Raw genomic sequence first — 13545 nt, forward strand, 5'->3', positions numbered from 1 at the left:
TCATCCTACAGTTGCTTTATTGTTATGAAACATGCGAAAAATCCTCTGTCTGATCTCTTTGGTTTGCAGGCCATAGATGAGAGGATTGAGTGCAGGCGGAACCACGTGAAACATGATGGCTGCTAGTTTCCTTTGGTCGGACCACTCAGGAAACCGGTGCAAGAAGACAATGGTAAACCCTGACACCAGCATGATGACATACACGGCCAGGTGTGTGGTACAGGTCTGCAGGGCTCTGCTGTTCAACACCCTGTTCTTACTCCTCAAACACACCATAGTAATCTTCAGATAGGTCACCGTCACAAACCCAATGGAGGAACCCAGGACGAGCACACTGAAAGCCAGGCCGTAGATGTGGTTGATCAGCAGGTCCTCGCAGGAGAGCTTGAACAGGGAGGCATTGTCACAGAAAGGGTTGAGGATCCTATCCCTGCAGCGTGACAAGCGGATGCTGAGTCCCACAAGAATCCCAACAAAGAACAAGCCTGCCGCCCAGGCATACGCAGTTAGTGTGATCACCATTCTGTTGTTCATGATTGTAGCATAATGCATGGGGTTGCAGATGGCCACGCACCTGTCAAAGGCCATAACCATCAGTATAGTATGTGTGGAAGTGCCGAAATAGTGGGCACAGAATGCTTGGAAGGCACACTCGTTGTAGTTGATATACCGGTCTGCACTGTCTTTGAAAATGTCACTGAGAATGCGAGGCACGATGACGATGGATCCCAGAGCATCATTGAGGGGCAGGTTACAGAGGAGGAGGTACATGGGCTGGTGCAGGCTCCTCTCCATGGAGATCAGCACCACGAGGCCGATGTTAGACACCATGGTGAAGATGTAGATGAGGAGGAGGATGATGAAGGCAGGGTAGGAGGACTGGTGGGTGACCTTTAACCCCTCCAGGTGTAGAATGTACTCGTTGTATGTGTGGTTCTCCATCTGAAGGGGGTCTCAGAGCCTAAATGAGAGGGAAGATGTGCAAAACATGACCTCAAGAAACATACTGTGTAATAATGATTATTTACATACAATGAAAATAACATTCCTTGATATACTGTAAGAGAGACTGAAATACCAAACTAACAGAGACGGTGAGTTGGTCCTCACAAGCGTTCTCAGTGCTCTGCCACCCCTCCACTCTGACTGCAAAAACAACAACAGCCTTTTATCTAAAACGTAAAACATGATGAGTCATGCATATTCTTTGAACTGACAATGATGTCATCCTTCCTTGGGAGATGTAACTGAAAAACAACCTGAGACTATGCTAGTTTTTGGCAGTTTTTTTTTTCTTCCCCAAGGCTGCAATTCTCTCCCATATGAGCAGAGGTCGTAGGAGGACACTAAGAAGTGAATAAGATGTGTTTATGCTACAAATAATATCTTATTCACTGAATCTAATTCAGCACATGTAAGCTAATATATATATATATATATATATACTGTATATACAGTATATATATACACATGTGCTACATGTGCTGAATTAGATTCAGTGAATAAGATTGATATTTGTGACATAATGTGTTTGTATATTGGCTATATATAGCAATAGTGATAGGATATTAAGATATGTATATGTACAGTCAGTTATGAAATTATAAACTGTACAGTTGTCACAGTTCCGCCCCCAGCTCCGCCCCCGGCTCATCAGCCATCTATCAGTGGCGCCAGGTGTGGCCGATTAAGACCGCGACTGGATCCTACTTAAGCCCTGCTCCTGCTTCCGGTCAACGCCAGATCGTAACCACTTGATGGTTGGTTCCTATGTTCATTCCCTGTACTCGAGACTTATTCCGATACCTTAACCTAACCCTGTTCTCCCTGTTCCCCGCTAAAGGATTCCCTGCCTGCCGACCTCCTGCCTGTCTGACTACCCGCCTACCTGCCTGACCTCCTGCCTGTCTGAGTACCTGCCTACCTGCCTGATCCCCTGCCTGTCTGATTACCCGCCTACCTGCCTGACCCCCTGCCTGTCTGAGTACCCGCCTACCTGCCTGACCCCCAGCCTGTCTGACTACCTGCCTACCTACCTGACCCCCTGCCGGTCTGAGTACCTGTCTACCTGCCAGAACCCCTACCTGCACTACCTACCCCCAGCCGGATTCCCCTAACCCCAAACCCTATAATAAACTACTGTTATTACCTTACTACCTGTTCTCCGTGTCTGCTTCTGGGTTCCGCCTTCTGATCGTGACAGTACGATCTGGCCATGTCGAACCCAGCAGACACCGAGACAGTCCGTCGGGACCGGTCCCCATCATACTCTAAGCGCCGAAGCAGATCTGGATCCCCAGCACACTCAAGGTCCAGAAGCCCAGTGCGCAGGTCCAGTAATTACACCGCGTTGGAGAGACACGACTCCCTCCTACAGGAGATTGTGGGGAGGCTCCGTGACTTTAACACAACTCTGACCAGTTTCCAGGACACGGGAGTAGCCGCCGTTGCTAATGCTACACCGACCGCCCCCCAGCCCCTGCCCGCTCCGGTGATTCGAGAGCCCCGGGTCCCCATGCCGGATCGTTACGACGGCAAACAGGGTTGCTGCCGTTCGTTCCTCATGCAGTGTGAGCTAGTGATAGAACAACAACCTACGTCCTTCTCCACAGACCGGGGTCGGGTTTACCTGGTAATCGGTCTCCTCCGTGGGGCCGCTCTGGAGTGGGCGTCGGCGCTGTGGGAGAGACGGGATCCGCTCATTGCCTCCTACGCAGCCTTCTCCGGTGAGATGAGGAAAATATTTTATCATCCGATCCGGGGACAGGACGCTTCCAAACGCCTTCTCGCCCTCCGTCAGGAAACTCGGAGTGTAGCTGACTATTCTATTAGTTTCCGCACCCTGGCAGCTGAGAGTGGGTGGAACGATGCAGCCCTCATCGCGGCGTTCACCGGTGGACTCGCGGAGACCATCAAGGACGAGCTGGTGTCACATCCGGAGTCCTCCGATCTGGATGGATTAATCTCCCTGGCTATCAGAGTAGATAATCGCCTAACTGAACGGAGACGGGAACGCGGAAGTGCTTCGTTTTCTCTAGACCCTATAAATTATTCTCGCCCTTTTCAGCCCGACGTCACTCCTAGAGAGGAGAAGTCCTCTATCCCCGAACCCATGCAGCTTGGTCGGATGCGTCTCAGCCAGGAGGAGCGCCGCCGGCGTTTGAAGAACAACAGCTGCCTTTACTGTGGGGAGCTGGGACATTACCTCTCCACCTGTCCCACTCGGCCGTTAAACCGGCAGGCTCGTTAGGAGAGGGGAGGACCCTAACGAGCCGTTCTGCTATCTCTGCATCTCCCCGCACCCGGACCCAGCTCAACGCCACTATCACCGTCAAGGGTCAGTCCACTGTGTTCCCTGCTCTCATTGACTCTGGTGCTGATGGCAATTTTATGGATGTGTCTCTGGTAGAGCAGTTAGGTCTCTCCACCAGCTCCCTAGATGCACCCCTAGAGGCCATCGCATTGGACGGCAGGCTCCTCGCCAAGGTTACGGATAGGACGGAGCCTGTGTCAATGTTACTGTCCGGCAACCACCAGGAGGAGGTGAGTTTTTTCATCACATGCACTCCCCATGCTCCCATTGTTCTGGGTCACCCCTGGCTGGCTAGACATAACCCTAATATCAACTGGGCCCATGCCAGGGTAGATAGTTGGAGTCTCGAGTGTCATGCCACCTGCCTTCGGTCCGCTGTGTCAACCTCTGTTTCCTCCCAGGCACCCAGACCAGAGGTCCCTGACCTGTCTGCTATTCCGCCGGAGTATCGGGACCTCCAACAGGTGTTTTGCAAGCAGTTAGCCCTTTCCCTACCCCCTCATCGGCCCTATGATTGCGCCATTGAATTACTGCCCGGAGCACCCCTTCCTAGCAGCCGCCTGTACAGCATCTCCAAACCCGAACGGGAGGCCATGGAGTGCTACATCAAGGACTCCCTGGCTGCTGGCCTTATCCGTCCCTCCTCCTCACCCGTGGGCGCTGGGTTCTTTTTTGTTGCTAAGAAGGACAAGACCCTGCGTCCCTGCATTGATTACCGCGGTCTGAATAATATTACTATCAAGAACTCTTACCCTTTACCCCTCATGAACTCTGCTTTCGACTCTCTCCAGGGAGCCACGGTGTTCACAAAGCTCGACCTCCGCAACGCCTACCACCTGGTTCGGATACGAGAGGGGGATGAGTGGAAGACAGGGTTCAACACTCCCTTAGGCCATTTCGAGTACCTGGTGATGCCTTTTGGCCTCACTAATGCCCCTGCGGTGTTTCAGGCCTTAGTGAACGATGTCCTCAGGGACATGATAGGCCTGTTTGTTTTCGTTTACCTTGATGACATTTTGATTTTTTCTAGGGACCCAGTCACCCATGTCCAGCATGTCCATCGGGTACTCCAGCGTCTCCTCGAGAACCGGCTGTTTGTCAAAAGGGAGAAGTGCGAGTTCCATGTCCCGTCGGTATCCTTCCTGGGTTACATCGTCGCTAATGGTCAGGTGAGGATGGACCCCGCTAAGGTGAGAGCAGTCCTGGAGTGGCCCGTCCCTGGTAACCGTAAGCAGCTCCAGCGATTCTTAGGGTTTGCAAATTTTTATAGGCGGTTCATCCGCAACTATAGCAGTGTCGCGGTTCCACTCACTGCTCTCACCTCCACTTCCTGCCAGTTCCGATGGACCCCCGAGGCCGAGAAGGCTTTCCTCGACCTCAAGAACCGCTTCACCTCAGCACCCATCCTCGTTCAGCCGGATCCCTCCAGGCAGTTCGTGGTGGAGGCGGATGCCTCGGACACCGGGGTGGGGGCTGTCCTCTCCCAACGCGCTACGGACGGTAAGGTCCATCCCTGCGCCTTCCTGTCCCACCGTCTCTCTCCGGCGGAGAGAAACTATGACGTGGGTAACCGTGAGTTGTTGGCCGTGAAGCTGGCGTTAGAGGAATGGAGGCATTGGCTGGAGGGCTCGGAACAACCCTTCCTCGTGTGGACTGACCACCGAAACCTGGAGTACATCCGCACGGCTAAACGGCTCAATTCCCGCCAGGCCAGATGGGCGCTGTTTTTTGGCCGTTTTAATTTTTCCCTCACTTTTAGGCCGGGATCCAAGAACGTGAAGCCCGATGCCCTGTCCCGCCTTTACGACAAGGAGAGTGAGACCAGCTCAGTGCCAGACACCATCATGCCGGTCACCTGCGTGGTCGCGGCCGTCACCTGGGAAATTGAGGAGGCGGTCAGGACCGCTCAGCGGGCTCAGCCCGACCCGGGAAACGGTCCTCCTGGTCGCCTATTCGTCCCTGACACCGTGAGATCCCGGGTGCTACTATGGGCTCACGCCTCCACCCTCACCTGCCACCCTGGGGTGACGAGGACCCTGGCGTTCCTTCGCCGGCGCTTTTGGTGGCCAACCATGCCTGAGGACACCAAGGCCTTTGTGCTGGCCTGTTCTGTATGTGCCCGGAATAAATCGTCTAACCAACCCAGTTCGGGCCTACTGCGTCCTCTACCCATTCCCCGTCGCCCCTGGTCCCATGTGGCCCTGGATTTCGTTTCGGGTCTGCCCATGTCTGACGGCATGACTGTGATTTTGACGGTGGTCGACCGCTTTAGCAAATTCGCCCACTTTTTGCCCCTGCCCAAGCTTCCTTCCGCCAGGGAGACGGCGGATCTGTTGGTGAGAGAGGTGTTCCGGCCCCACGGCCTACCCACTGACGTGGTGTCTGATCGGGGACCACAGTTCACCTCGGCGGTCTGGAAGGCTTTCTGCTCCGGCCTCGGGGCATCCATCAGCCTGACCTCAGGGTTCCATCCCCAGACCAACGGTCAGGCGGAGAGGGCCAACCAGAAGCTGGAGTCCACCCTGCGCTGCTTGGTGTCTGCCAACCCTACTACCTGGGCAACCCAGTTACCGTGGGTGGAGTACGCCCACAACACCCTGGCTACCTCGGCCACAGTTATGTCACCCTTCCAGTGCCTTTACGGCTATCAGCCTCCCCTGTTCCCTTCCCAGGAGGAGGAGATCCTGGTCCCGTCCGTCCAGGCTCACCTCCGCCGCTGCCATAGGACCTGGCATCGGGCCCGTGCCACCCTTCTTCGGGCATCGGATCGTTACCAACGACAGGCCAACCGTCGGCGCATCCCTGCTCCCAATTATGCCCCTGGGGACAAGGTATGGCTATCCACTAAGTACCTACCACTAAGGACTGAATCCAGGAAATTGTCCCAGAGGTTCATTGGTCCCTTCACCATTGAGCGGGTGATCAACCCCATGGTCATGCGTCTCAAGCTTCCCCGTACCCTCCGTGTCCATCCCTCCTTCCATGTTTCCCTCCTCAAACCTGTGTCCTCCAGCCCCCTGTCTCCTCCAGTTCCCGACCCACCCCCCCCCAGGATGATTGATGACCTCCCTGCCTACACCGTCCACCGCCTCTTGGATTCTCGTAGCCGTGGTCGAGGGTTCCAGTACCTGGTGGACTGGGAGGGCTATGGTCCTGAGGAGAGGTGCTGGGTCCCTCGGCGACAGATCCTCGACCCTACGCTCGTTCAGGACTTCCACCGCCGACACCCCGGCAAGCCTGGCGGTCCGCCCAGAGGCGTCCATCGGAGGGGGGATACTGTCACAGTTCCGCCCCCAGCTCCGCCCCCGGCTCATCAGCCATCTATCAGTGGCGCCAGGTGTGGCCGATTAAGACCGCGACTGGATCCTACTTAAGCCCTGCTCCTGCTTCCGGTCAACGCCAGATCGTAACCACTTGATGGTTGGTTCCTATGTTCATTCCCTGTACTCGAGACTTATTCCGATACCTTAACCTAACCCTGTTCTCCCTGTTCCCCGCTAAAGGATTCCCTGCCTGCCGACCTCCTGCCTGTCTGACTACCCGCCTACCTGCCTGACCTCCTGCCTGTCTGAGTACCTGCCTACCTGCCTGATCCCCTGCCTGTCTGACTACCCGCCTACCTGCCTGACCCCCTGCCTGTCTGAGTACCCGCCTACCTGCCTGACCCCCAGCCTGTCTGACTACCTGCCTACCTACCTGACCCCCTGCCGGTCTGAGTACCTGTCTACCTGCCAGAACCCCTACCTGCACTACCTACCCCCAGCCGGATTCCCCTAACCCCAAACCCTATAATAAACTACTGTTATTACCTTACTACCTGTTCTCCGTGTCTGCTTCTGGGTTCCGCCTTCTGATCGTGACAACAGTATGTCACCCAATCCCTTTGGATTTGAAATGTCGGAGCTGAAGCCGGCTTTCCACAGCGGGGTTTATCCTAGTTACATACGCAATAGTGATAGGATATTAGGATATGTGTACAGACAGTTATGAGTGATTAACTGTACAGTATGTCTCCCAGTTGTGTGTTGCACGCTCTAGCTACCGCAGCAAAGTAATTGCAGTAGCCTACATTTGATTATGTCTGTAATCATCAACACATTTTCATGCAACATGGAACAAATACAATTATATTTAATACAGCATATAATGTAATAAAGTGTGTTTTCTCGCTTGATAATGTATTTGCGGTTTCCGCTGCCGCTTGATAATTATTGTGTTGTACTACACCGGTTTCTCTTGCCACAAATCTCAGTATTCGTTGCCATGACAACAATGTGACGGATACATTACATATTGCTTATGTTGCGATCAAAGTGGCGTGAAAGGATGTGCATTGTGCAAGAATTACACTATTTACAGCGCTGTCAATTTTCAAATAATGCAATAGGCTATTCATAGCTTTCAGTCACGTGGTTTCTTCCCTAGCAACCACCAACCTGACGGGCAAAAAGGATCATAGCAACATCGCGCAACATGGCGAGTGGACGCAATTTACCGGCTGCTGACTATTTAGACCACCTCACCCATGAAGAACTAGCAAGATACACGGAAAAGCTACACATATTGGGCACTTGCGACCCATATTTAGCCCCCGCGGCTGTGTTTGAACCACTAAATGCAGCTAAGTCCCTGCCTGATCTCGTGTTCGGTGACATCTGGATATATCTGGTGGAGAATCCATCCCCATATACCGCAGCTAGGATGAAGGCTTTTAAAAGCACCGAAAGCTACAAATATTTCCAATCTGGTTGGGTAACTAATGCTGGCGTGTGGAAAGTGAAGAATTTCTTCATCGTCAAAGCCAAGGTGAGTGACGTTAAATTAGCCAATGCTATCGGTATGCTAGCTAACGTTACGTTACGGTCAGTGGTAAGCTAGCTCTAGCCTCTTGTCAAAGCGAAGGTACCTAACGTTTGCCTTTGGTTATGCTACGTTGTCTAATCTAACGTTACACAGCTAAATTACTCTCTTGTGCTAGATAGCTCTAATTTTGGTAGATAGTTACGTTGATCACAGATGTTTACAGCTGGTGACAGGGCTGACATTGATGAAATGAAATCTAAACAAAACCTCTGTCCGTGTCAGGTGAACCATTCCTACTGCCTCAATGCTCCACCACTGACTGCATGGGTTGCTGTGGAAAAGGACGGATTAATCCGATTTGGTCAAAGGGTCGTCAGATTTGAAACCTATGAATCAAGGCGATAATAACGTTACGGCATTAGTAGCTAATGCTAACGTTAGCAACCTTTTGGCAAGCCACCTAAACAAACCATGCAGAAATGATGAACGTTAGCTATGTACAGATAATGGCTAAATGCTTTGCAATTGTAGCTAATTATATTAACATTACTTTAGCTAACTTACCTTTGATGAAATGTTCGCTGCACAGACGTGTGTGCTTTGATGGCACCCATTCTTTCTGTCCCGCTCCCGGTACACTTCGTTTGATGGCATTAATCCACACATTTCTCCTCTCTTTATTTTCTTTTTCACTCGGTATCCTATAAAGACACAACCCAGGCCTATCTCCTCGCCGGTTTGTACACCCGATTGCACAGCAACTATCTGGCATGATTGTTTTCTAACCAATGCTACTGTGTTTCCTGGTGCTCTGCAACTTCACAGGCAGTGCCTTTTGCCCGTCAGGTGGGCGTTTCCACTATGCTGTGACGTCACATGAAAGCTATGAATATACTGTATATGAATTCACAGAAACACAGAAATGATCATCAGTGAGTTCAGGAGGCACTTTGGTCTTAACAGACAATCCTCTCATTCTCCAATGTCGTAATCACCTGTTTAAACCACCGTGTACTGATCCCACTTCCTAAACTTGGTTTGACAAGGGAATCAGAACTGTTGATGATTTTTATAGCAAAGGGACTTTCTTGTAATTTTCAGACTTGTCTGAAAGATTAAATGTACCTGCATCTCCTCTATTTCGCTATTTCCAGATTAAACATTTCCGGAGAGCAATCTCCAGAATTTCCAAACCACCCTACTCACTCTGAAATGGATTCCATTCCCTCTTTGAACCCCAATGTAAAGAGCCTAATTTCTATCATACACACTGAAATAGATTCCAATTCCAATTCCATTAAGCCAGAAACACTCAATAATGTTGAGTGCTTGGGTGCTTGGGAGCGGGTTAATTTTAATTAATAATTTATAATTTTGCCATTTAGCAGACACTTTTAATCCAAAGCGATTTACAATTACGAATTACAGGGACATTCCCACTGGAGTAACTGAGGGCTAAGTGCCTTACTCAAGGGCACACTAGTAGTGTTGTGGTTTCAGGCGGGATTTGAACTCACAACCTTCCGATCACAAGTCCAACTCACTATCCACTAGACCAGAGGTTCCCAAACTTTTTTTAACCAAGGCACCCCTGAAGCTTTCCCCCTTCTCCAAGGCACCCCAAGATTTAAAAAATGCCTCGGAGCTTAAACTAAAAACAATACACGATGAATTGGTTTGAAAATGTGTGTTTATATATAATACACAAGTATTGCCCCAATGAATTTTAACAAGATAATAAAAGTCATAAATGAACTGTAATGGATGGGCAAGAATGCATAGGTCAGTCAAACTATCGCTAAATTAAATAAAATTGTGGCCCTCAAGGATTGTACAATATGGGAGGGAATTCTTCACACAAATAAAATATCAAAGGCCTGTATAATCAATCAATGGAACAATGCTTTTTTGGGGGGCTTAAAATAATGCCTTAAAATGTAATTCTCATTTCAATGCTCATTCTGAGATTATTATTTCACATCTGAACCAAACGGGTAACTCACAACTATAATCATTTAACAATAATAATCATGACATAATTGTAAAAATTGAGAGAAATACAAAACAAAGAAATATGTTGTGCGCATTAGTGGGACACATGAGATAGTGGACAGCGCGACACGCAGGTCCTGTTCCACTGACAGACGCGTGAGTGTCTTGTTCTTGACGTATGCTAGAGAAGAAAAAGCCAGCTCGCACAAGTAGGAGGTTGGGAAGGGTAAAAGCACCTTGATGGCGCTCTCTGAGAGAGATGGATATTCATGTCCCACAAGCAGCCAAAACCTATCCAAACCTAGCTCACCATGTTTGAGCTTCAGTGTGCGGTCCATAATGAGCTCTGCCAGTTCATCTTGAGCTTTGCTGCTCAAACTAGCGGCTGATGCTGATGAGAGGGGGTTGAACGGATCCCGGAGCCAGTCGAAGTCTTCGTTCATTGGAGGGAAATAGGACTCAAATCTCTCCTCCAGCATACGTAGGTGCGCAGCGATCAGATTCAAGAAAGACGCTGACTTGTGTGCTGCGTCATTGGCCGTCAACGTAAACATTTCAATGTTTTTCTTGGCCACCCCGTCTTGCCACCGTCTCAATTTGGATCGGAATCCGTTCAGTTTGTCTGTCGCTGTCAGGATATTCTCAGCCTTCCCTTGCATTTTTATGTTGAGGTCATTAAGGTGGCTAAAAATATCTGCCAGATAAGCAAGCTTAATCCACGATTCATCTTCCAATTGTTCTTTGTATGGCAAGTCGTGCTCACTGACAAAAGTTATCAGTTCATCTCGGAGCTCATAGACACGGGATAACACCTTGCCCCGCGACAGCCAGCGGACCTCTGTGTGTAATAAGAGCCCCTCATGCTCGGACCCCATCTCATTGCACAATGTGCTGAACAGCCGTGACTTCAGCGGGCGTGGTTTTACATAATTAACCATTTTCAAGACTTCAGTGAGGAGTAGTTAGTTAGTAACTAGTAGGCCTAGTTAGTAAATTAATATCTTTCAAATCTGAGAAATATATATTTTATTTGCTTATGAACTCCATTGCACATGTAATAAACAAACGTTTATTAATGTATTATTATTATAATTTTATATTATATATTTTTTATTTTTTATTTTTTTACGAGCAGATTTGGCGGCACCCCCGGACAGGTGCTGCGGCACCCCAGGGTGCCGCGGCACCCACTTTGGGAACCTCTGCACTAGACCACCACTACTTTCGGGGTGAAGCTGACAGACGAGACGTGGGAGACTGTGTTGGGGCTGGTTCATACCTCCTCAATATGTGCCAGATATAGTCTTATACAATGTAAGATTGTACATCGCATCCATTATAGTAGATGAACACACATTGTTACTCTCACCTTGACATAGATGTATGTTAATACCAGATTCAAGCATTTGAACTAACAGTGTATTTTTGGGGGCATACTTATTTTAGGCGGATATTCTCAGAAAAGGTCCTGGGCAAAGCAGGATATTTCAAATATTTTATTTGTATTTCCTCAAACTTCAACCATCATCATACAGTCGCTTTATTGTTATGAAACATACGAAAAATCCTCTGTCTGATCTCTTTGGTTTGCAGGCCATAGATGAGAGGATTGAGTGCAGGCGGAACCACGTGAAACATGATGGCTGCTAGTTTCCTATGGTCAGACCACTGAGGGAACCGGTGCAGGAAGACAACAGTGAAGCCTGACACCAGCATGATGACATACACGGCCAGGTGTGTGGTACAGGTCTGCAGGGCTCTGCTGTTCAACACCCTGTTCTTACTCTTCAAACACACCATAGTAATCTTCAGATAGGTCAGTGTCACAAACCCAATGGAGGAACCCAGGAGGAGCACACTGAAAGACAGGCCGTAGATGTGGTTGATGAGCAGGTCCTCGCAGGAGAGCTTGAAAAGCGAGGGGTTGTCACAATAAGGGTTGGCGACCCTCGCTCTGCAGTGTGACAGGCGGATGCTGAGTCCCACAAGAATCCCAACAAAGAGGTAGCCTACCGCCCAGGCATACGCAGTTAGTGTGACCACCATTCTGTTGTTCATGATTGTAGCGTACCGCAGTGGGTTGCAGATGGCCACGTACCTGTCAAAAGCCATGATCATAAGTATTGTGTGTGAGCAGGTGCCGAAGTAATGGCCAAAGAAGGCTTGGACCACACAGTTTATGTAGCTGATATACCGATCTGGGCTGTCTATGAAAATGTCACTGAGAATGCGAGGCAAAATGGTAGTAGACGTCAGAGCATCATTGAGGGGCAGATTGCAGAGGAGGAGGTACATAGGCTGGTGCAGGTTCCTCTCCATGGAGATCAGCACTATGAGGGAGATGTTAGACACCATGGTGAAGATGTAGATGATGAGGAGGATGATGAAGGCAGGGTAGGAGGACTGGTTGGTTACCTTTAACCCCTCCAGGTGTAGAACATGCTGGCTAAATGTTTGATTCTCCATCTAGGGGGGTCTCAGAGCCTAAAGGAATGGGGAGAAGAGAATAATTACCTCCTCAAGAAAGTTACTGAATTTATGTACTTTATGTCTGACGGAGGCATCCCTACCCCCGGTCAATCACACATGTGGACTGCCTTTCATTCCAGTTGTCAGCTCCACCACACCAGAGAACTGGCTTTCTAAGCTGGCCTGATTGGACAGATATTTTGAGAGAGTGACTGCCAAGCAAGGGGCAGTCATAGAAGCTGGATCTTCTCTCAGAACATGTTACATACTGATAGCAGACTCTGTGTAATGACAACTTCACCAAACTCTGATAAAACCTTCATTTTCAATTTTAAGAAAGTATTAATTCATCAAAATAATTCATCTGTCAAGGGAAAAGAGAAAAGGTAGCACATCATTTTGCATTGTAAATACTATTAAATGATCAAGTACATACTCAACTACCTTATAACCATTGCTAACAAACTGCTGTAAGAACACAGTTTGTCCTGAAATGTATTTACTTAGGCCTAACCCTTATTTTACCAGGTAAGTTTCCTGAGAACATATTTTCTTTTGCAGCCTGGGGAACGACCTGGGAAAGAGTTGGAGGGGCTAGGATAGGGGAAGGATATAATAATAATAATAATAATCATAATCATAATCATAATAATACATTAGACTTATATAGCCCTTTTCTAGACACTCAAAGACGCTTTACAAACTGAAAAGGTCGAATAGTAATAATAAAAAAGAAACCAAAAATAAATAAAAGAAAGTATAGGGGTCTAATACATTTTTAGATTACTAAATCTAAATCTAAGTGTCTTTGTAGGACAATCTACTCTGTATACTGCAATTACACCTAGATTTCGGGCGGAGAAGCGGCGAACAAGCAACGCCAGCGTCCTCTCTCAACCGGCAATATACCAATTGAAAGCTGGAGAAGATTAGATGGCCATGATAGGATGAGTGCCTGTTTTTAAATC

The 13545-nt window shown here is 49.0% G+C and overlaps 2 protein-coding genes across 2 annotated transcripts; both read right to left on the reverse strand.

Moving 5' to 3' along the window:
- On the reverse strand, positions 1-942 carry LOC308174956 (olfactory receptor 5K1-like; the record flags this gene model as incomplete). Its single annotated transcript, XM_080550067.1, has 1 exon — positions 1-942. One exon carries the CDS (start codon positions 940-942, stop codon positions 1-3), a length of 942 nt encoding a protein of 313 aa, XP_080406193.1.
- Positions 943-11635: 10693 nt separating this feature from the next.
- On the reverse strand, positions 11636-12574 carry LOC308174519 (olfactory receptor 51E2-like; the record flags this gene model as incomplete). The annotated part of the gene is made up of 1 exon (XM_080549608.1): positions 11636-12574. One exon carries the CDS (start codon positions 12572-12574, stop codon positions 11636-11638), a length of 939 nt encoding a protein of 312 aa, XP_080405734.1.
- Between the last annotated feature and the right edge of the window lie 971 nt (positions 12575-13545).

The sequence above is a fragment of the Nansenia antarctica genome (genome assembly GCF_963989245.1).
Source record: "Nansenia antarctica genome assembly, chromosome: 20".
In the NCBI taxonomy this organism is placed as follows: domain Eukaryota; kingdom Metazoa; phylum Chordata; class Actinopteri; order Argentiniformes; family Microstomatidae; genus Nansenia; species Nansenia antarctica.